Source organism: Sarcophilus harrisii, chromosome 3 (assembly GCF_902635505.1).
Source record: "Sarcophilus harrisii chromosome 3, mSarHar1.11, whole genome shotgun sequence".
NCBI lineage: Eukaryota > Metazoa > Chordata > Mammalia > Dasyuromorphia > Dasyuridae > Sarcophilus > Sarcophilus harrisii.
The window spans coordinates 8,537,279-8,560,537 of NC_045428.1; the positions used below are offsets into that span (position 1 = coordinate 8,537,279).

A 23,259-nucleotide genomic window follows, 5' to 3' on the forward strand; every position below is an offset into this window, starting at 1 on the left:
CAGACCCACCACAGGCGGCTTTGGGCTCTCTCTGGGCCCCGGGAGCGTGCTTATTGTTGGGCTGGAGCCGCCTAAGCTACGTCTGGGCAGGCGGGCCCCCGCCCGGGGCCCCGGGCTCGTGGAGGCGGAGGGGGCGCTTACGGGCGCGAGACAGGGAGAGAGCCCCGGACCCCGGGCAGCGGCGCGCGCCCCCCTCTTATGTCACCGAATAGCAAATTAGTTCTCAGAATTCCAGAGGCCGAGCTCGGCTACAGGGAAGCGGCCGACGTCACGGAGGAGGGCCCACGTGACCGCGGCGGAGCGGGAGGCACCACTCTCCCCGGGGCCGGGGGGCGGCCGCCGCCCGGCCCCCCGAAAACCCGGCCCGGCCCGGCCTGCGGGGGGCCGCCGCGCCCGCGAGCCCCCGAGCCCGGCGCGCGGGCCTCGGGGCGCGGGGCGCCGAAGGGGCTGCGGCGGGGACTCGCGCCCCCGAGGCCGCGGCGCTGACAAGGGGTCCTCCCCTGCCGCGCGCCGGTGGTACAGTCGGCAGCTCAAATTCCGAGAATTGAGCTCTGTTGATTCTTAGAACTGGGGTTCTTAGAAGTGGTGATGCAAGGAGTTTCTAGGAAAGCCCGGAGACCAGGTGATTATTGCTGCCGCTGCCGCTGCTACTCCTGCTGCCGCCGCCGCTGCCGCTGCCGGTGCCGCCGGTGCCGCCGCCGCCGCCGCCGCCGCCGCCGCCGCTGCCGCTGCCGCTGCCGCTCATGACCATTATGATTTTGCCCTCTAATTAATGCCTTTTGTTTTTTGTTTTGTTTTTTTCTCGTTGTTTTTTGCTCTTGCCAAATGCTTTGGCTCCAAGTTTCCGATGTATATTTATTGATATATAAATATATATTTATTTTTTTCCTTTGTCAGGTGTTAAAATAAATGCAGACGATTAGTCCCCTGTCTCTCCCGCTCTAGGATGTAGATTTATATATTTATATATATTTTTATATATTTATTTATTTCTGTTTTCTCTTGCTCTTGGAGTGAATCGGGTGGTTTTTCCTCCCCCCCCCTCCCCCCTGTTGTTTTGGTCTTTGCAGAAGCGGTGGGGGATAGGCTAGAGAGGCGAGAGGGGAGGGGGGCTAGCGGGGAGGCGAGAGGAGAGGACGAGGTGTTGTTTTGGGGGTGATTTGTGAACGTCTGTCTGTAGGGTGTCTGCCACGAGCCGGGCAGATAGTACACGCCGGGCTGCTGCCGCTGCTTGCCGCTGCCGCTGCTTGTTTCCTTGGGGCTTGTGATTTACTGGATTTGTGTGGCTTTTTGCACGGGGCCGTGATCCCCTCTCCGTTCCTACCCCTTTGATTTTTGTCTGCAGCAAAGTGCCCTCTTTCTCCCTGGCTCCCTCTCCCTTCCGCAGGCTCCCGGGCCGCCTTCCTCCCTTCCTTGGCCCGCGCGGCTCCCTGCCCCCTTTCCTGGTCCCTCCTTCCCTCCTCTCTCCCTCTCTGTCTCCCTCTCTTCCTCTCTCCCTTCTCTCTCTCTCTCTCTCTCTCTCTCTCTCTCTCTCTCTCTCTCTCTCTCTCTCTCTCTCTCTCTCTCTCTCTCTCCCCCTTTCTCCCTCTCTCTCTCCTTTTCTCCCTCTCTCTCTCTTCTCTTCCTGCCTTCTCTCTCTTCTCCGTAACTCAGGAAGGAGAGCTGCTGGCTCGGTCTGCCTGCGCCCTCCTCCCTCGCTGCCTTCTCGGGCTGCCTGGCTCTCTTCCACCAGCCTCAGCCGTGGAGATTAGATTAAGTGACACCGGGCAGAGCCGAGATTTGGGGGAAAAAATGTGCAAGCAAACTCCTTTGGTTTTGTCATGCACCCAGATGAAGTGTCGTGTTGATTTCCTTTCATGGCCGGGTTCTTTTTTAAAGAGAAACGAATGGTTTTTGTTTTTGTTTTTAACTCGGGTGTTTTCCCCATTTCTTTGGGGGCTTTTCTTGCCTCAAAATAATAATAATAATAATCCAAACATTTAAAAAGTTTTTATTCAGCTGCATTCAGAGAGACCCGACGACCTCCCCCCAGCTCCTATTCCCTGTACTCTAACCCCCAGAAGAGGGCTGGATGATGGGGCAGGCGGTTGGGGGGAGAAGAAAGAGGGAGTGAGCCTTTGCACCTGCGGTGGTATTGACTTGTGTGTGTGTGTGTGTGTGTGTGTGTGTGTGTAGGGGGGGAGTCCTGGAGCTTGGCAGCACCCCTGCGGGCACTGGGGCTCCGGAGAGGACTTATCCCTCCCGCAGCTGGTGCGGGGTCTGGGGCTCTGCGTGGCTCGGGCTTGGCTCTCCCTGTGGCTGTAGGTTTTTGTCTTTATTTGGGGGGGGGGAGCCATCGCACTCATTAGAATTATCATTATCATCATTATTATTTTGGCTCAGTACAAACGACCCCAGGAGAAATCGGGGCCTTGAGCGCAGCCGACCCCAGCCTCAGAATGTTCAGATCCACAGTTCTGGGGTGTAAAGGGGAGAAGGAGAGACTGTGTCTTATGTGTGACAGCCCGAGACAGGGGGAGGGCAGAGCTGCTCGGAGGTCTCCTCGGGGGCCGAGGATTGGTGTCTGCCAGGGCCAGAGATTGTGTCAAAACGAGCGACGAGGCTGGTGGTAGTTGCAACCTGTGGCTAGACAGATGGATAGGGTGCCAAACATGGGGGGGGGGGGTTGCAAGGGACAGAGCAGCAGAGAATTCGAGGTGCCTTCTCGCGCCGCGTTTGGTCTCTCTTTCTCGCCCCCCCCCCCCTTTCTCTCTGGTCTTTCTGTCCCCACTTGTCTTTGGGAATGAGGATCTGTCTCCGGACTTTTCTCCAGGGTCTCTCAGGCTCTCCCCCTTTGGAGACGTGTCGGTCTCCGGCTTGTCTGTGTTGTCTCCCTTTCGCCTCCCCCCTGCCCTTTTCCCCGTCGCCTTTCTCGGCTCTCTCCGTGTCTCTGCCTTTGTGTTTCTCTCCGTCTCTGGCTGGCCCTGCCTGCGGCCGCCTCCTCCCCGCGGCCGCCCGGCGCTCTCCCTGGCCTCGAACGAGGCAAAGTCTCCCAGGCTCACGTCTGGGCCATGGGGGGAGCGCGGGCTCCCGGGGTGCAGCCTTCACGCGTCGTTATCCCAGCAGCTGCTGGGAAATGGAACCAGGATGGCGAAAAGTGGCTCGGAGCGAGCGCTGCCGCCTCCCAGCCGCTCCCATCGCGGGGCTCTCGCCCTGAAAAGCAGGGAGGGGGCATGGGGGGGGGCTGGGGGGCTCGGAACCGGGCCGCCCCCACCCCTCCCCAGCCTGTGGCGCTCGCTGGCTGTGTTTGGGCGGCGGCGGCGGCGGCGCGTGTGAGAGGGAGCTGCTCCCAGCCTTCTCCAGCCAGTTTCGCACACCCTCCTCCTCCTCCCCCATCCCGAGGAAGCAGATTAAATCTTTTATGGATTTTTCAATTAGTTTATGGTCCCGGGCAGGGAAGCTCGCGGCGGATTCCTAGTAACGAGAAAGAAAACGTTTGGCCTTTTTTTCTTTCTTTCTTTTTTTTTTTGGTTAATGTAAACAAGCTCTCCTACGCCGCCTGAAAAGTGGGGCGGGCAGGCCGAGGAGAGGCCGGCGGGGGCTGGGGGAGGCCGGTGGGGACGTAGCTCCCCGAGAGCTGAAGGAGGCACCCCTGGCTTCCCCCACCCTCTCAGCGCTGAGGGGCTTGGAGGAGCCCCTCGCCCAGGGGCGGCCCGGGAGGCCGGGCACAGATCGGGCCCGGCCTGCACCGCGGGGCCGCCCTCCCTTCTGCCCGGCGTAGCTCGGGCTTCCGAGCCCGGCCCGGGGCCCGCAGAGCCCGGGATCCTCCGCCGCGCTTGCGGGGCTCTTGGCAGCGGCCCCGGGCTCGGGGGAGGGGCGACCCCAAGCTGCCCACTCCCGAGGGGACAGGAGGAGGAGGAGGAGGGAGGGCGAGGGGAGGATCGACCCCTGGGCGAAAGCCCCCCCCCGCCCCCCACTGGGGCCTCGGGCCAAAATAGCAGCGGCTCGGTGCCGACGTGAGAGGTTTGCTCCCCTTCCTTCCCCTCCCCCCAAGTCACTTATAAATAGAAGTTTCCGACGTCCCATTTGGAAGAACTTGAGCAGTTGCAGCCCCGGGCGGGCTGGTCGGCCTCGGCTCTGGCCCCAGCAGCCGCTGGTGGCGGTGGGAGTGCGAGGGAGGGGGCAGAAAACCCCACCCAACGGCAGAGGGGGCCGCCCCCCCCCGCGTGCACGTTACCCCTTTCCCCAAGGCAGGGTCGGTGTGCCCCGAGAGGGAGATCCGAGAGCCCAGAGGTCACCGGGGAGAGAGCAGGAGGGCCAAGGCCGGGTCAAGGTTGTGACCCCAGGCCGACTCCCCCTTGAACAATTCCAGTTACTCGGTTGAGTAAGTGATTGCCGAGACTCGATGTCAAAATTCTTCCTTCCTTCTCCTGCTTTCCACCTCATCTCGCTCACACACACACACACACACACACACAGACACACACTTTGTTGTGAAAACTTAGCGGTCCGAGCCTCCGACGCCGGGGCACCAGCGCCCTCCTCTGCCCGCTTTCTGGCCCTCAGTCCTGGGAGCGCGAGGAAAGAAAGGTTTTTTTGGAGCCATTGGGAAATAAATAAGCCTTGAGTTGTTTTTAAAGGGGAATGAGGAGGGAAACGGACTTTAAAACAATATTCCTGCCATGGATCAGCCCAAGAGGAAACTCAATCCTTCCAGGCTCCAGGAGGAGGGGGGGGCGAAGGAAGGCGCTCGCTCGTTAGGGAATGTAGGAACGTGGCAGGGCGCACCTTTCCCCCTCCCCCCATGGGCCTCCCCACTTGTAGTCTCTCCCTTGGACCAAGATGCTCAGGTCGGTTTGCCGGAGGAACTGTAATTCTGCTTGGTGGGAAAGGAAGGCTTTCTCTCCCTCTCACACACACCCCCTGCCCCCTCTTAAATAGCCGGCAGGACCAGACAGGCAGAATGGCTGGCTGCTCAGTTGGGGCCGAGGTCTAACTTGTGAAAGGACCTGGGGCCACAGTTGTTGGAGGTGTGTCTGTTTTCTGGTTCTGAGTAACAGGTGGGAACGGAGGTGCGGGGAGCCGTGAGGGCTCTGTCTGGTGGAGCCTGTAGGAGGAAGGTGCTGCTTGATGAAACGGCCCCCCTGCCCGCACCCTCAACACCTTCCTCCCAGAGCCGGGGACTGGCCCATTCCCTCAGGCCTCAGCCCCGAGCCGGGCCCCTTCTTTCCCCCAGAGCGGACAGCCGGCCTTTCCCTCCCCTCGCCTTTCCTGGTAGATGGGACTGAATGGGAAGGAAAGCGATGGAAATGGGGGCGCTGCGTTTCGGAGCGGGGCTCCCATTGTGTGTCTGGGCTCTCTGTGGAAGCCGGGGGCAAAGCCGCGGAACTGTTGCAAGCAGTGAATGAATTCCAACAGCTTTAAACCAAACCAGCGCCTCCCCCTCCCCTCCCAGACAGACCCTACCCCCTAGGCCCGAGGGCTAGCCAGGCAGCCCCCCGCCCCTGCGGCCTCCCAGCCCTGACTCGGTCTGAGTCCTTTAAAGGACGAATCAGTAGCGTCTGTGGGCCTTGATTCCCCGCCCCCTCCCCACCGCCTTCCCTCCCTCTCCCCGCCCCCCTCGAGATGCTTTAGGCTTGTCTCTGTCTGCCATCTAGTGGCCGTCGAGACCCCGGGAATCGGATTCAGCGAGAGGGCGGACTGCAAGGAGAAGAAACCCTTGAGAATCGGGGGATCCCAGTGAATAAAACTAGGGATTAGCAAGTAGAGGAGTAGCCCCCCCCATTCCCGAAAACGTGATGTGGGAATGACTAACATAGCCGCCCTCTGTGTGCCCCCTCCTTCCTCAGCTTGGGATGGCCATGGCTTTCCTGGCAGCTGCATTACAAACTGCAGGGTGGGAAGGCTCCTAGCCCAATTTCCCTGTTTTTCAAAGGCCCAGAGAGGAAATTGTCTTGCCCAAGGACACCCGAGTAGCAGGTATCTGGACCTCAGTACTAGGGAAGCTCTCCATTTTCCCTTTTAAAAGGAGGGTTTCAGCACTCTGAGGTTGGTAAGGGGGGAAAACTGCCAGGGAAGTGGCAGTAATGGAATCACTGAAGACTCCCCTGACTTCCATTGCATCGTACCTACTATGTGCTGGGCATTGGGCTTAGCTTTACGAGTATTATCTCATTTGACCCCTGTATTTAGGACCAGGATCCCGGCTCCCATCTAAAGGAAGAGTTCAGAATATGTCTCCTTTTAATTTGGGGGGAAAGAAAAATCACTTCTCTAGGACATCTGGCCATCTTGTTTGGTCTGCTCGCTTGTAGTCGCCTGACATTTTGCAGAAAGAGAAGGCCGAAGGGGGCAACTAGACTGTTATCTGGCTGCTGGATGTGCTTTGGACTTAGAAGGTTGTGTGAGGGCCTACCAAGGGGAAAGGTTTGTGTGTTTGTATGAAAACCACTCGGTCTATATAAGTGTCTCTTAGCAGTGCTTCTGACCTCGTTGCCTGGTTTTTGAGCTTGTGCGCTAAGTATCAGCTGCGTCTGGATGGGTAGTAAGTATCTCCCCCCCAGGTGAGAGACCAGCTCCTCCAGCAGGACCGCCGGGCCTGGCCAGAGCCCACCCAGCTAGCGCTCAGTCCAGTCTCCAAGCCCACTCAGCCCCGAGAGCCCCGGATGGGTGTTCCACAGCCTAGTCCGGGGACCGGCTACGCGAGGCTTCTTGAGAGCTGTTCTTGTATTGTTTGGAAATTAACCCATGGACGCTTTGGAAACTTTGGCAAGACCCACTCATCGCTTTCCTAGCACAGTTACTGATTTCCAGCTCCATTCATATGAATAATAAAAACGTTGGCCAGCGTCTGTTGAGACCATTTGAAAGGCACTTGGATGGGGCGGGGGTTCCCGCCCGTGCGCCTCGCCTCTTTATCCGGCAGGCAGAAGGACGGCAGGAGAGTTGCCCCGCAGGCGCCGGCCAAGCCCAAGCCTGCTCAGGCTGGGCCGCCTCCTTCGGGCGCCTGGCCGTGGGGCTGCGGCTCCGCAGGTACCGAGCGGCTGCTGCGGAAGCCCAGCTCTCTCTGTTACATTTCAGCGGGCGCTCAGAGCCTGCCCTCGGGGCAGGGAGCGGGAGGCGCGCGCTCAGAGCCTGCCCTCGGGGCAGGGAGCCGGGGCCGGCCTGCGTGGCCGCGGGTCCGAGGCGCGCGCCCCCGCGGAGGGGCTGGCACCCCCGCGGAGGGGCTGGCACCCCCGCGGAGGGGCTGGCACCCCCGCGGAGGGGCTGGCGTCCCGCAGCGCTCTCCCGACTCTCGGGAGCCCCCGCGGGCTTGCAGAGCGCGCCCTGACCCTCGCCTCCCTCTCCCCCGCCGGAGGCAGACGCGGACCTCACGCAGATCCCAGGAGTGCGCGAGGCCGCTGGAGAAGCTGCTCCGGAGCGGGCCGGGGCCGGGGGCGCACCCAGGGGGCATCACGGAGAGGAGGGAGCTGGGCTTGCCGGCTCCAGCCACGAGCATCAGCCCCTCTCCCTCCTCAGAGCCCTGTTTCTCTCCTCCCCGAGGGCTGCCCGTCGGTCCCCGTCCCCCGCGTCCAGCCCGGTTCGGCCAGCGCGGGACTCCGTCCCAAGGATGCCCAGACCGCCTCGGGCCGGAAGCGGCGGGCGGCAGGCTGGCACTGCCCCCCAACTAGGGTGGTTAGCCCAGTTAGAGGGCAAGGAGGAGGCGGTGCCCGCGGTCAATGCCTGGTGAAGAGCGGCCCCTTGTGGGCGGCAGGGGAAGCTCCCCACGCCGAGCCTTGGGACCCTTTGCTCTTCTTGTCTTTTCCCACCAGTCTTAGGTTCCTTCGGCCTCCCTCGTCCTCCCCGTCCCCTGCAGGCTGCGCGCTCTCGCGCGTGGTCTGGGGCGGAGGGGACGGCACGCGCAGCCCCCTTCCCCGGCCGGGGGCCTTGGGCGGGCTCCGGGCCCGGGCGGGCGCTGCGGGCAGTGGGTGCAGGGCCGAGTCCTGGCTCGGGGGCAGCCGTGGCCTTGCACAGGCTCGCAGCGGGCGCACCGCGGGCATCGGTGCCAGGGGGGAGGGGAGGGCGAGAGGATGCTGGGGGAAAGGGAAAGGTCAGGGGGAAGGGAGAAAGGACCGATCCCGGCAGGGGGACGCCTGAGGGCGGCGCTGAGCAAGCAGGCCCCGCGGTTTCTAAGCGCTTGAATGGGCCAGCCCGGTCAGGAGGCCTTTCTGGGCCTCACTCGGCTGTCTGTGAAATGGGGCAATGATACCACTTGCTCCACACCGTGCAACCCTGAAAGCTATGGCAACGCGAATGCCTCTGGCACCGAGCCTGGCCGCGCGCCAGCCCCTTGGCTGGCCTGCTCTGGATGGGGGGAGGGCCAAGATTTCGGGGAAATTAGCCCAGGAGATCCCGACGTCCCTCCGGGGTGGGCCGGGCTATTTCGGAGCTCAGGCGCTGGCCAGCTTCTCGCAAACGCGGACGGGAGGGACTCGGCGCAGCTTCGCCCCAGGCCCGCCGAGCTGCGGGGCCCGCCGGCCGCGTTCGCCTGGTCCTCGCATCTCTGCTCAGACCCGGAATCCCAAGGGGGCTCTGGGGCCGCCAGAGCCGCCCCTGCTCCCGACTCACTCCCAGTTCCTTCTCCTCCCCTTATCTCCTCTTCCCCTCCCTCCGCCCCCGCCGGAGGACAGGGAAGAAACCGTTAGGAAGCGCCTGCGTTTCCTTTGGGAAGGATCGTGCATCCGCTGGAGAGGCAGGACCCGCCTTGTCCTCCGACCGGGAGAGAGAGAGAGAGAGAGAGAGAGAGAGAGAGAGAGAGAGAGAGAGAGAGAGAGGGAGGGAGAGGGAGGGAGGGAGAGAGGGGAGAGAGACAGAGAGAGAGAGGACAGAGAGACAGAGAGACAGAGAGAGGGGAGGGAGGGAGAGGGAGGGAGGGAGGGAAAGAGAGAGAGAGAGAGGGAGGGAGGGAGAGGGAGAGAGAGAGACAGAGAGACAGAGAGAGAGAGAGAGAGAGAGAGAGAGAACAGATTCAGACAGAGAAACATAGACAGACACTGAGCCAGACACAGAGACAAAGCTAGAGAACAGAGGGACAGGGACAGAGAGACAGAGATAGAGACAGAGAGAGACAGAGACAGAGAGAAAGAGGGGAGAGAGACAGAGACAGACACTGAGCCAAAGACACAGAGACAGAGCTTGAGAACAGAGCGACGGGGCAGACAGACAGACAGACGGACAGAGGCACAGCCAGAGACAGTCAGAGGCAGAGCAGGGAAGAGGGAGCCAGCAGGCCAGGGTGGGGGCTCCCGCCGCCCGCCGCCCGCCGGCTTAGGCTGCTTAACGATTGCACCTCGGGCTACTTCCTGGAAAGTTACTTCTGGTTGGAGCTAGCGATAGGCGGGGAGGGTTCCCTGAAATCCGCCTAGTTTCAGTGGACTCCATTCCGGGAATGGGACGGCAGTGACATTCCGCCCGCCCGCCCCCCCATCCCCGGCTTGACGCTCTTAAAAAATCGCGAAGGGGAAAATGCCCGAAAAGTTTGCCCTGAGGCTGAGCGCATCCCGGCACCGCGGCCCAGCTCCTTCGGCGCCTCTGCGGCCGCTGCCCGGCCGGCGGGTGCGGGACCGAGCCGGCGGAGCCGCGGGGGTGGGAGGCGACTGGCAGCCAGGTACGGTGGCGTGGGGAGCTTACGGAGGCTCGGGGAAGGGCTGGCAGCCTCCGAGGAGGGGGGGGGAGAATTCGGGGGCCCCGAGAGCCGGGACTTCGGGGTGATCTCCCCGTGCAGGGAGCAGCTCATCCTTCCACAAGAGAAGGGGCTGGGAGGTGGAGATGCCCTCTGGGGGCAGGGAGGGGCTTGGGTACCACAGGAGGCTGAGGAAAGAGAATCCTTCAAATCCCTTCCTGGGGTCGCTGGTGAGGCAGAAGGAGGTGGGGGCGGGCGCGGCGAGGGAACGAGGACAGGGTAGAAAGGATGCTTGACTCCTTGTCTGTGGCTTTCTCCCTGCTTTCAGTATTGCTGCAGGAGCCCTTTCAGTCAGACACCGGTCCTGCCCCTCCCATTCCTCCCTCCCTCGGCCGGGGCTAACCTTGGAAGCGCTGACTCAGGAGAGCTAGTCGTGGGCGACGCTGAGAACCCCCCCCATTCCTGACTGGCAGCCCCTAACAATTAGGGGTGCAGGTCACTGCCCAACCTTATCTTAGCGTTGTTTTCCAGTCTGGAAACCTCCCCCATGAGCTGCTGCTTGGAGGGAGGGGAAAGGGAAAAGAAAAAAAAACAAAACAAAACGATTTCACATAAACAGAGACTAACCTGCTGCTTTGGGATAGAGCTGAGACAGAAATCATATAAAAAGAGCCAAAGCCTTGAATGTAGTACTTGCTGGATGGGAGTATTTCTGTGGGAAATTGCTGCACCCAGTTGTTGCCCCCCTGGGAGGAGATGGCCAGGGTGGGCAGAGGACATATAGTGCTGGCTGCAAAGCTACATGGGAACTTGTCTTCAGTGCCTTTCTGCGCCCCTTTTAGCCTCGAGCCCTTTCACCCACACGTGGAAACGGAGAGCACAGAGCCTTCTTTGGGGGCTACAGAGAGTTATCTCCCAGGGTCTGAAGGCTCCGGGAAACTAGCTTCTCCACTTTGCTCTGCATAGTCAGGTCCCTGGGAAGATGCCCTAACATTTGGATTTTCTGTCACTGATGTAAAAAGCCTTCTGAGCTAAAACTGCCTTTAGAGAGGACGAGATTCGGGTGCAGCTCCTTTATCTATAGCACGAGGGGATATTTAAGTTCTAGAGAACTCAGTTTCCTCCTATTGAGGAGGTTGGACCTTTGAGATCCCTTTTAGTCCTGGCTCTGTGTGTCTCCGATCCCTCCCAGTTCTAATGTTCTCTGACATTTGGAAGAGGAATTTAATTAAATTGGCACATTGAATATAACCCATAAGCCGACTTTATTAATCTAGAAGGTTCTAGTGATCAGCTGAGGCACAGTAAGAATACATTTCCTTCTTTCCGGCTCCTGCTATCTCTGATTTTAAAGCCAGACTTGGGGCGGGGGGGGGGGGATAATTAATTAGGCACCTAGCAGCCAAAGGAGAAAGTCTTCCCCAGTGGGAGAGGTCTCTTTTCTCCCCTAGTTTGCAGAGAGTTGAACCAGTAGGTGGCAACAATTTATAAGACCTGGAAGTCCAGAATCTAATGCTTTGTATGTAACCATTAGGCTAGGGTGGGAAGGGAGGGAAAGAGGCAATTTATATATAGGGGACTGGAGAGACTGTGACTGTCCTAGAAACTCAGGAAAGGGGCGCGGGGAGGAGACAGGGAGAGTCTTTTTTTTTTTTTCCTTTCCTTTCTTTTTCTTTTCTTTTCTTTTTTCTTTTCTCTCCTCTCTCTCTCTCTCTCTCTCTCTCTCTCTCTCTCTCTCTCTCTCTCTTTCTCTCTCTCTCTCTCTAAGACTTTCATGTCTTGGGTCCTATCAATGTTCATATGATGAAAAGAGAATGCTGGAGCGTAAGTACAGACATTCAAGTTTGGGGACCAGCTATGAGACTGGGCTCCAGTCACTTCCCATTTCTGGATCTCTGTTGCTTTATCTGCAAAATGGACATGTTCATGCTTGCCCTGCTTTACTGCTGCACTTGATTGTCCTAAGGATCAAATGATATTAGAGCTGTGATTATGCTTTCGAGCTGGACTGCCTGCTTTCTGGTTTGTGCGTCACTACCGGATGCTGCCTGGTTTTTACTTTGAGAGAGACCCTCTTTCAATGGGGTAAGGAAGGACCCTGGCGTGCCTGTTGGTCTTGTTGTAGAACATCAATAACTGGAGAACATACGTAGCTTTAGTGTGGGAGCTCCCTCGGCCAGAATCCTCTTGTCCTTCTCTGCCTAATGATAAACATTGCTGTTCTTATTAAGGCGAGACTGGCTGATTAGCAGATGTGAATCAATCTCCCTTTTCTCTTTTCTCTTTCCCACAGGTTTTAAAAGAAGTCTTGAACTGTGAATTGAGGCTTTGGGTACGTAAACTGAATTTCCTTTTGTTAAAATTTTATGAACAAAAGGTTTCCCTTAGCTTTGGTCGCCATGTGGAGCCACAGCAACCTACTGTGGACTAGTAGATCTTGCTTAAATATTGGTTGTACTAATGAGCAAATTATTTTTTGTTGAGGAAAGAGAAGTGCCCCCCCCCCTTTCTCTTCCTTTCTTGACTTTGGGTTATCCCACCAAGGAGACTTTGCATGGGATGGTCATGTCTTAACAAATGGCTCTCAGGACTTGTAGGGATTTGTGTCCACACCAGCTCAAGAGGTATAGAGGAAGGACCAGGGCATGCTGGGTAGGCAGTGGAAGGTTTCTGGGAAGGGATGGATGGAGAACAGTCTGGATTATGGGAGGCAGTGTCTGCGGCCGTGAAATCATGGCTCCCCTAAGAGTTCCAGTGTAACTGAACCTGACCTGGGAACAACTCCGAGAGGGACGAGTGAGAGAGTTCAGGGCTAAGGCAGGGACTGCAGTGACCTGGGCCGATGGCCTGGACTCTGCAGACCGTCTCTGGTGCCCCCTTGTGGCGGCTGTGGCCGTGTCCTGGGCATCCTTCCTGGGAAGCACTCATCCCCGGCCCCTTTTCCAGGTGGAGACAAGATGGCCTCGCCGGCAGACAGCTGCATCCAGTTCACCCGCCACGCCAGCGACGTCCTGCTCAACCTGAACCGCCTTCGGAGCCGAGACATCCTGACCGATGTGGTCATCGTGGTCAACCGGGAGCAGTTCCGGGCCCACAAGACCGTGCTCATGGCCTGCAGGTGAGAGGGCGACGGAGCAGGAGCGGGGGGCAGCGGGCTCGGGCTGGGGGCTCGCCCAGGCAACGGCCTCGGGGGGATGGAGCACTCTCATGGGCACCGGGGAGACCAAGCAGTATGTGGGGGGCCTTGCATCAAGCTTGTGTCCCCTGCCACGGCCTCCGAGTCTCCCAGAACCACTCCCAGGTTCCTCGGGCTCCTAGGGGCGGGCAGGGCATGAGCAGCAGGTCATGTAGCTTGTAGAGAGCTTTGCTAAGCTGGGGAGAGGTTGGGTCCTTGTGTGAGCGTGGAAGGGACGCCCGAGTCCCAGCTCCTCATTTACAGATGCGTAAACTGAGGCCCGTCAGACAGGCAGACCTTCCATTCTCCTGAATGAGCACGTACTCTCTGTAGGCTGTTCCATCCCATCAGAGCAGGCTGATGTAGCTCACAGAGTAACGTCCCCTAGGATGTGGTTTAACATGGCATAGCCAGCGCCAGGTTACCAAGCCCAGAACCCAGCGGTATTGTGGCCACCTCCAGGGCAAAGAATCACACTTTTCTGTCTCCGTCTGGCCAGCGGCCTGTTCTACAGCATCTTTACTGACCAGCTGAAGTGCAACCTGAATGTGATCAACCTCGACCCTGAAATCAACCCCGAGGGCTTCTGCATCCTGCTGGACTTCATGTACACGTCCCGCCTGAACCTCCGTGAGGGGAATATCATGGCGGTGATGGCCACCGCCATGTACCTGCAGATGGAGCACGTCGTGGACACCTGCCGAAAGTTCATCAAGGCCAGGTGAGTCTCCCCTTCGTCCTCGGACACCACAGGCTTTCCCTCCAGGAAAGGTCCCTCCCCTGGGATCCAGGGCATTGATGGACAGAGGGGAATCAGTGTCGACTTCTGCTGTGCAATGTCCGGGAGTTGGGATGGATGTGGCCCCTCTGGAGTGGAGGAGGCAGCAGGGGTCCCACGCACTGAGTCGTTCATACTCGAGGTGCAGAAGGCTGAGGGGGGAGGCAGGAACCTTCCAGAGCTACGGTCCCTTACACAGTGCTTGGAACAGAGCGTATTGTGTGCTTGGGAGCTTGGAGACCCTTCAGGCGGCAGCAGTGACTGCTCTCTCACGGAGATCCCCGGTCAGCGGGGGGTGTCAGGGCTGGGAGGGACCGCAGAGGTCGGCTGTCCAGTGCACTTAAATGACCCATCCGAGTTACAGGTGGGGGCAGGTGGGAAGCACGTGGGGAAAAAGACCCCTTTATGTTTCCCCAGGTCTTTTTTTAAGGAAAAATGGTGTTTCCCCGGAGGAGTATTTCCCCCTCTTGGGGGGGGGACCTGGTTTCCCTTTTGGGCGGGGGGCCTTGGTTGTCCCCTCCCCCCTTCCTTTGTCCCCTTCCCGGGAAAGCCCAGGGAGGAATGGGTGCCCCGGGCGGCCCCCGGGCCCCCCGGGAGGGGGTCCTCCCGGCCCAGGCCCCCCCCAGGAGCAAGGCCGCATGGAGGCCGGGCCCGGCCAGCGGGCCCCCCCGGGGCCCCCCAGGGAGGGCGTGCCCAGGTTCAAGGTGACCAGGGCCTCCCCGTTCCGCCTCAACAATCGTCTTTCCTTGCAAGCCCCAAGGAGGAGGAGAGGACCTCCTCCCAATCCCACCAGCCCCCCAATGCCCCCTGAACCCGGGCCTGGGAGCCCCAGAGCCCCGGTCAACGCCAGCCCCAACCCCGCCCACCGAGTCCAGCAGCAGCAAGAACGCCTGATCCTGAGGGGCCGCCCCCTCGCCAAGAGTCCTACTGGACCCCGGGGAACTGGAAGAAGTACAAGTTCATGGGTTGAACCCCTGAACCGAACGCGTCGGAGGAGCCGGAAAGGGGCCGCCTGTCCCCGGCGAGCCCCGCCCACCTGCCAGCAGCCCCTTTAAATCCCCCCGACCAAGTTGGGGAGGCGGAAGACTCGCTATCGCAGGCCAGCAGGTCAAAAAATCCAACAGGTGAGAGGGGTCCCGGGGCAGGGACGGCTTGGGGTGCCCGGGGCAGGGACGGGCTGGGGTGTCCGGAGCAGGGATGGCCGGGGTGGGGAAAGGGAGGGCTGGGGTGTCCGGGACAGGGACGGGCTTGGGGGTGCTCCGGGAGCAGGGACGGGGCTTGGGGTTCCCGGGGCAGGGAGGGCCTGGGGGCCCGGGAGCAGGGATGGGATTGCCCAGGAGGGGATGGGCTAGGGATGCCAGGGAAGGAGACTTTGTTCTGGGAGCAGGATGGCTATGGGTGCTCCAGGAGCAGGGATGGGCTCGGGGATGCTCTAGGAAGCAGTGATGAGCTTGGGGGTGCTCCGGGAGCAGGGACGGGCCCTTAGGATGGCCAGCGGGGACAGTCTCTGGAATACATAACTATTGGTACCGCCATGTTGGAACCGAACCTCAGCAGGGTGAGCTCCTCCAGCTCTTCCAATAGGGTCAGCACCAGAGCCCAAGCCAAGGATCAGTACCGGTCCTTTGGGCAGCTCTCTATAGGGCAAGCGACTTGGAGTCCTGAATGTCCCCAAGGAGAACTCAGATACCCAGATAAACCAGGGCAAAGCAGAGTAAAAAGTGTATCAGTGCAGGGGTGGGAGGGCCCTGCCCACAGCATCAGGAGCGACCTTGTATAAAGGCAGGAGCCTGGGGATTCTGGGAAGGAAAGGAAGGGGGAGTGGGACCCGGCTGCCTCCGGCATTGGGGAAGTGACGGCGGCTCCCTGCTCTCAGGCCCAGGCCCAAGGACCCCCCGCTTCCCTGACTGAGTCTCTTGTCGCTCTTGCCCTCAGGTCCCTGGCCGGCTCCCCCCGGAGCAGCACAGAAGGACACTCTCCCTTGTATCTGCCCTCGCCCAAGTGCCGCTCGTGCGGCTCCCAGTCCCCGCAGCATTCGGAGATGTGCCTTCACACCACAGGCACCACCTTCCCGGAGGAGATGGGAGAGACTCAGTCGGAGTACTCAGACTCCAGCTGTGGTGAGTTCCCAGTCCCTGACTCCCACTCTCCTCTGCTTCCAACCCCAGCAGCCCAAGCTACCTTCCTCCTCTTCCTCTTCTCTTCTTCCTCTTCTCTTCCTCCATTTTTTCCCTTTCTTCTCTTCTTCTTCCCCTCTTCCTCCTTTCTCTTTCTTCTCTTCTTCCTCCTCCTCCTTTTCCTCTTCCTCCTCCTCTTCCTCTTTTTTTCCTCCTCTTCCTCTTCTTCCTCCTCTTCCTCCTTTTCCTCTTCTCCTCTTCTTCCTCCTTTTCCTTTTTTCCTCTTCCTCATCATCTTCCTCCTCTTTCTTCTCCTCTTCTTCCTCCTTCTCCTCCTTTTCCTCTTTTTTGTCTTCCAAGGCTTTTGTCTTATATTTCTGGTTTGGGGCTGCTGCTTGATGGCCGTTTCCCTGGCTTTTCTGAAGACAAGGGCAGGCCAATGAGATGCTGAAGGTCATTAAACTCATTCTAAGCAGCCCACCCCTGCCTGTGTGCAAAGCCTGCTGGGTCACAAGATCCTCTCAGTACCCAGCATTCAGGACACTGTTCACGTGCCCACTCTAGGAAGCCCCGATAAATGGCAACGTTTTGGGGTCGAGCCTTGGAGCCCAATCTAGACAACGAGGACAGTCCATAGTTTGCCAGACAACAGCCCACCTACTCTGCCCTGGTGGAAGCGGGGCAACCCATGTTTGGATAGAAAGGTGGTCTTTGCACCGTTTCTAACAAGAAAGAAAGATCCCTTTCCCTGTAGCCTCCAGGGCTAGGAGGAGGTGCTGGACTCTTGGGTTGAAAGGTCTGGGTTATTCCTCTCCCCTTCCCCTTATTTCTTGCTCTGCTTCTGCCGTGTGATAGTGGAACAAACCCAGCCTCCCTGAGCTTCAGTAGAGGCTTTAGATAATGACTGTGTGGTGCAGTGGATGGGGAGGAGCTGATTTTGAGTTTTCTCTTTGACACGTGTTGCCTCTGATTCTGGGCAAGTCCCTGAAAAAAAACCTCTGGGTCTCAGATAGCTGAGGAGATGCTGACCTGCCTGGTGAAGGGAGTTTCCTCCTGAGGGAAGTCCTCATGGAAACATTCACTCCCTATCCTTCTGAGCCCCTTTCTTTTAGAGTCATTTGCCCGGGGAGTGTTTTATTTGACCTTCTCAAGGTAGTTCAGGTAAAACGTTGTTATCCCCTTTTAACAGAAGAGGAAAATGAGACACAGAAAGACTACACCTGAGTGTGTGTGAGTGTGTGTGAGTGTGAATGTAAGTGTGTGTATGTGTGTGTGAATGTGAGTGTGTGTGAGTGTGAGCGTGTAAGTGTGTGAGTGTGTGTGAGTTGTGTGTGTGAGTGTGAATGTGTGTGTGTGAGAGAGTGTGAATGTGTGTGCGTGTGTAAGTGTAAGTGTGAGTGTGCACTTTAAAAGCATGACTTACTGAGACAAACCAAGTCACTGAAGCCCTTTTCTCATCTGCTTGCTGCACCTGAGAAGGGCAGAGCTCCAGAGCTGGCGGGTCAGGGAGGCCTTGCGCACGTCCCCTTCCTCTGGCTCTTCCTCCTTTCTTTACTACCAGTTTTCTTGTGTGCTCTGGCCACCGCTCAGGGCTCTGAGTTCCCTGGGAGTGCTTGGGGTGGAATGGAGGGAGGGGAAGATGGAGCCACGGCTCCGGAGAATACCGGGGAGGGGGGACCGGCGGGGCTCCAGGCCCTTCCTCCTCCTGCTGACTGCGATCTCTCCTTCCCTACCCTTGCCAGAAAATGGAGCTTTCTTCTGCAACGAATGTGACTGCCGCTTCTCGGAGGAGGCGTCCCTCAAGAGACACACCCTGCAGACCCACAGTGACAAGCCTTACAAATGTGACCGCTGCCAGGCGTCCTTCCGCTACAAGGGCAACCTCGCCAGCCACAAGACCGTCCATACGGGTAGGGCTCCTGCCCTGATGGCCCTGCAGCTCGCCGGGTGGGGGCTGGGAGGGGCGCCTGAGGAGCCCAGACCCAGCAGCCCTGGCCGGTTCCACATGGACCGCTCGGGGCCCTTTCCAACCAGAAGCACCCCTGCCCTTTTTCAATAGAGACACCTTTCTATTTCTCTTCAGTAGAGACCCCATGCTCTGTACTGCACCCAGTGAGGTAGGGAGGGTTGGCATTTGCCAGAGGGGGCAGCTGAGGCACAGGGGCTGGTGGATCTCATGGTCACAGGGAGGCAGTGCCGGGGGTCGAGCCCCAGGATCCAGTGCTTGCCCTGTTGGGTTAAACTGAACCTGATGGTTTATCTCCCAGCGCCCCTTGAAAGCTCATTATTGAACCAAAGAGAACCTGGGAACCAGTCAACTTCCTGAAATTGCCTTCTAGCCCTAAGGCTTAGGGTCTGTCTTAGAGAGCAGCCCCATGGTGGGGGATGGGGCCTGTCGCAGCTTAGAGGAAGAGAAGATGTCGCCCTGCCCGCCCTTCCACCCAGGGCACTCTCTCGTCTCTGCCCTCCCACCCAGGGGCCCGCTCTCATTTCTGCTCTTCCACCCAGGGGCTTCTCTCTCATCTCTGCCCTTCCACCCAGGGGCCCTCTCTCGTCTCTGCCCTTCCACCCAGGGGCTTCTCTCTCATCTCTGCCCTTCTACCCAGGGGGCTTCTCTCTCATCTCTGCCCTTCCACCCAGGGCCCTCTCCCATCTCTGCCCTCCCACCCAGGGGCCCTCTCTCATCTCCAGAGTAGACATTCAGGAAGGCAAAGGCGACCCACAGGAAGCCGGGGGCTTTGGGGGAAAGCTCCCGGCCCTGGTGGGCACCCTGGTCTCCCATTCTGTCCCTGGAGTTTATTGCCTCAGTGCCCTTGGGCAGATGCCTCACCTGCCCCCTTGGAAGGGATGGCCCTGTGGGGATGAAGGGGGGAAGAGCTCTCACAGAGCATCAGGCTATGAACCAGGACTCCTGGCTTCTCAGGCCCGGTGCCTTTGCTTTGAGGTGTCAGAAATCCTGGGTTTGCTGTGGGCCCCCATCAGCCTAACTCCCGGCGGATGTTCTGTCTGCTATGACGTCTGCCCTTCAATACCTGGGGTGGACCCTAGGGCCTCCACTGACCGCGTGGTCTCCATTCTCTCCTTCTGGCAACAGGGGAAAAACCCTACCGGTGCAACATTTGTGGAGCCCAGTTCAACCGGCCGGCCAACCTGAAGACCCACACTCGCATCCACTCCGGAGAGAAGCCCTACAAGTGTGAGACCTGCGGAGCCAGATTCGTCCAGGCGAGTGAGGGCTCCGGCGGGGGTTCGGTTGGAGGGGGGCCGCGGCACCTTTGTTGCGCCCGTGCTGACGTCCCCCTCCCTCCCTGACAGGTGGCCCACCTGCGTGCTCACGTGCTCATCCACACCGGCGAGAAGCCCTACCCGTGTGAAATCTGCGGCACCCGCTTCCGGCACCTGCAGACCCTCAAAAGCCACTTGCGCATCCACACGGGAGAGAAACCCTATCATGTAGGTGATCCTCGGGGGTTCTGGGGCTGGGGGAATCGAGGTTGGGGCAAGGATTGTGGATTTGGAGGCAGCAGATCTGTTTTAGTTTGGATGGGCTTGGGGTCCCCTGTCTGAAAACTGGAAGGGCTCTGCTGCTGTGTGAGCTCCAAGGGTCCGCCCGGCTCCAAGGATGCATTAGGAATCTGTAGAAGGGTCTTTTCCACTTGGGAGTTTTGTGATGAGACAAGCAGACAGTCCTTCAATGGACTTCTTGAAGGCAGGGCCTGTTACCTTTTATCTGGAGGACTTGGTAAGGAGCTTTCTTTTGCTGTGGACCCTTGGGCCAGACTGGTGACACCGAGCGAGCCCTGCTCACAGTGGCTGTAAATGCAAATAATGAATACGTAGGATTACAAAGAAAGCAAAAAGATCAGTGGAAGTGGGTGATTTTTTTTCAGCCAAGCTCATAAACTCCCTGAAATGTATGCAGAGAATCCTTGGGAGTCCATGGACTCTAGTTCAAAAACTGACTTCGGTTGCATTTAATCAATGCTTAGCCATTAGTGGACTCAGTCTTCCATGAATGGGGTCCACACCCACTCTAGAGCCCCACACAGCCTGACTCATTGCCCTCTTCTGGGTCATGGTTTGTTTTCATCCATCTCCTCCCATAAGTGGCTTTGGAGGGGATCCCAGGCCCTCAAAGACTAGAAGAACTTTTATAAGTTCTACCTAAATGGGAAAGGCTTAGGGGGAACCTACTGTTATCAAGGAGAACCTGGCCAGGTTCACAGGTGATCGTTATCAGGGTGGCCACAGGAGCCCCAGAGTTCTAAGACCCAGGGAGTTCATAACCTACATTTGTCTGGTAGGGAGATCTCACAGCCATGAAATCTAGTATGGAAATGGCCTTTTGCCAGAAGTCAAAGGACTCTCCAAGGTTTTGAAGAGACTATAACAAGAATAAAGTTAAATCCCCCTTAGAAACTGAAGCTAATCAAAGTAAAAAGAGAGAGGGGTCAGAAGTATCAGTCAATCAATTAACAAGCATTTATTTAAGTTAATTATTTAATTAAATCTATTAATTAAATTAAAAATAATTTAAATTAATTATTTAATAAATGCATACCTACTATGTGCAAGGCACTCTTCTAGGGCCTAGAAACATAAAGGCAAAGTACAACTTATAATCGATCAGAATTCATAAATATACAGGCAAAGGGAGGGCTCCGATGTCAGTGAAGTGAATTCACTTACTTCTCTGACCCTGCACAATGTTTTCTTGATGTATTTTCAAATGTCATTGTGCATGTCCCCATACCATGGCCTCTCATTAGCCAATACAGTATCCGTGTACGATAAAGTCCAATTGGGGTAAAAAAGCAAATAAATCTGAAACTTTGACCACATATGGTAATGGGGCCCTTATTCTATACTTGCCCACCCCCTTTTATGGAGTTAGTCAGTCAACAAGCACTAATTAAACCTGGCAGTGTCTCACAGCTACTGTCGTGCTCAGACATTTGGAGTCAAGATTGACCAGTGAGTTAGTCTGAGATGAGATGTCTTTATTTTTTCTTTGCGTTATTGTGCCTGTTGTATAAATTGTTCTATTTCTGATTTCCTGGGTTTGCATTAGTTAAGTAAATGTTCCCATTTCTCTGAGCCCTTCATATTCATCATTCCTTATGGCACAATGCAATTCCATTACATTCACGTGCTGTGATTTTTTTCAGCCGACCCCTGCCCACTTGGCACCCACATGTAAAATACACTTAATTTTACAGATATTTATTTATTCATTATGCATTTATTAAACACCCCTATGTGTGGTCCTAAATTATCGGTTCTCAATTGGATTTTTTGCTCCTGGCTTGGGATTGTGACTTGCCACGAGGAATCACAGTTAATCAGGCATTCGGGCTGGTGGCATTAAAGTTAGGAAGGACCAGCTGCCAACCTGCCCAGCAGCTCCACTAATAGACTTCGCTCTTGAAATGAAAAGGATAAATGAAGATATTTCTATTCCACTGCCCAATGTGTGCGGCGTAGAGCAGGTGCTGAATTAAGGTTCCTCGACTGAGTGATTAACCGATCCCCCAGTCGCCTTCAGACAGAGAAGGCGTTATTCCCAGAATGCAGAGGATCCAATTCTGAGCTAACTGAGTCCATCTTACAAGGAGCAAGTTACACCAGAAAGCTCGTGTCCTACCTTAGATCAAGAGGGATTACTCTATCTCTTCAGCCTGAGAGCTCCTCTTCCTCATCTTACCCCAGCTTATGGCTTAGAATTAAGGACTTTTCTCTCTTTTTTTCTTTAAGAAATAGACCTGAAAGGCTTCCCCCTCACTCAGCACTTACAGAACCGTTAGGTAACAAGCCCCTCAGGGACTGACCTGCCCGGTAGTGAATCTTAGTGAAAAACCAGACTCAGGCTCCTCTCTGGGACTTTCAGGAAGGGATCATCCAGGGGGAAGTCGGGGGAAATAACTCTCGGGGTACGGGGAAGACAGAGTCCACAGGAATGGACCTCTGGGCTGAGGGGGGCATCCAGATGTAGAGCGGGCCGGGCCCGAGAAGTCACTTTCCTCTTCCTCATTTTTCATTTGACCCCCGTTTTTTGACTCCTCGTTTCTGCTCTCGCCCTCAGTGTGAGAAGTGTAACCTGCATTTCCGCCACAAAAGCCAGCTGCGGCTTCACCTGCGGCAGAAGCACGGCGCCATCACCAACACCAAGGTCCAGTACCGCGTCTCTGCCGCCGACCTGCCCCCCGAGATACCCAAGGCCTGCTGAGAGCATCGCGAAGGGGCCCCCTCTCTGGAAGTTATCCAAAGGATACTGTAACACTTTACAGATGTTCATCCCATGATGTAGTGCCTCTTCTCATCCATTTGTGCAGATCATAAAGGGGGTTGGAGTGGGGGGTGGGGGGGGGCGGGTGGGACGGGGAAAGACAAAGGGGGACGAACCATGTAGATCCTCCCCCTCACCCAGTGACGTAACTTAAAAACAAATGACAAAAAAAAAAAAAGCTCAATCTCCTATGTGTTAGGAAAACTCTATCAGTGAAAAATGAAAAGAAAGGTCATTTTACCCATCACCCCATGGGGGAGTGCACAGAAGCTTTGGAATTTGACTTGACTTGTTCTGAAAAAATGAGGAATGTATATGTTTTGTGGGAACAGATGTTTCTTTTGTATGTAAATGTGCATTCTTTTAAAAGAAGACAATTCAGTATGTTATAAAAGAGAGGGCTTTAATTTTTTTAACCAAAGGTGAAGGAATATATGGCAGAGTTGTAAATATATATAAATATATATAATAAATATATATAAACCTCAAAAAAGATATATTAAAAATAAAACTGCATTAAAGGCTCGATTTTGTATCTGCGGGCAGACACGGATCTGAGAATCTTTATTGAGATAGAGCCCTTACAAAATATTTTAAGTATTGCATCTGTGTAAGTAAGAAGATATTTTGTCTAAAACGCCTCAGTGTATTTGTATTTTTTTGCAAGTGAAGGTTTACAATTTACAAAAGTGTGTATTAAAAGAAAACACAAAAAAGCTGCAGAAGGAAAAAAAAATGCGTAATTTTGTTCTAGTTTTGAGTTTGTATATATCCGTACAACGTGTACTCACGGTGCCTTTTTTCCATGGAAGTTTTCAATGTATGGACTAGATGAGCCCCCTTCCTTTTCGAGGCGCAGGCAGACACAGGGACTTGAAGCTGGCACTCACTAAGCTCTCTTTGGGAATGTTTGTCTTATTACATGCTGCGTCACGCTTGCATCATATAGGTCCTCCGGAGACAGGGTTGGGCTGTGTCTAAACCGCATCACTGCATTGTAAAATATAGCTGTATAAAACCAAGAATAAAACCATGAAACGTGAATGCCGCTGGTTTGCGAGTGTCTTCCTTTCTTCCCGGGCTGGGATGTGTTTTCTGCTTCCGTTCCGTTCTGGGGATCGTGGGGCCTGGGCGTTTAATGGCAGTGGGTGGGGAGGGGGCCACCGCGTCCGATGGGCAGAGCATGGTGTTAATGAGTCGGGGCAAGGGCCGGGCCCCCTGGACTGCACAGGGAGCAGTTGTGACATCTTAGCCAAGTCCCCC

General features: G+C 56.6%; 1 protein-coding gene across 1 annotated transcript; it reads left to right on the forward strand.

The window, feature by feature from the left end:
- The first annotated feature begins 512 nt into the window (after positions 1-512).
- BCL6 (BCL6 transcription repressor) lies at positions 513-23,040 on the forward strand. Its single transcript, XM_031961105.1, is given in 11 exon segments — positions 513-622; positions 11,934-11,972; positions 12,587-12,758; positions 13,315-13,534; positions 13,536-13,936; positions 14,144-14,614; positions 15,376-15,713; positions 17,453-17,620; positions 18,805-18,935; positions 19,026-19,163; positions 21,793-23,040. Coding segments are annotated over 9 exon segments (2,172 nt in total). The 5' UTR covers positions 513-622; positions 11,934-11,972; positions 12,587-12,597; the 3' UTR covers positions 21,937-23,040.
- The last annotated feature ends 219 nt before the right edge of the window (positions 23,041-23,259 follow it).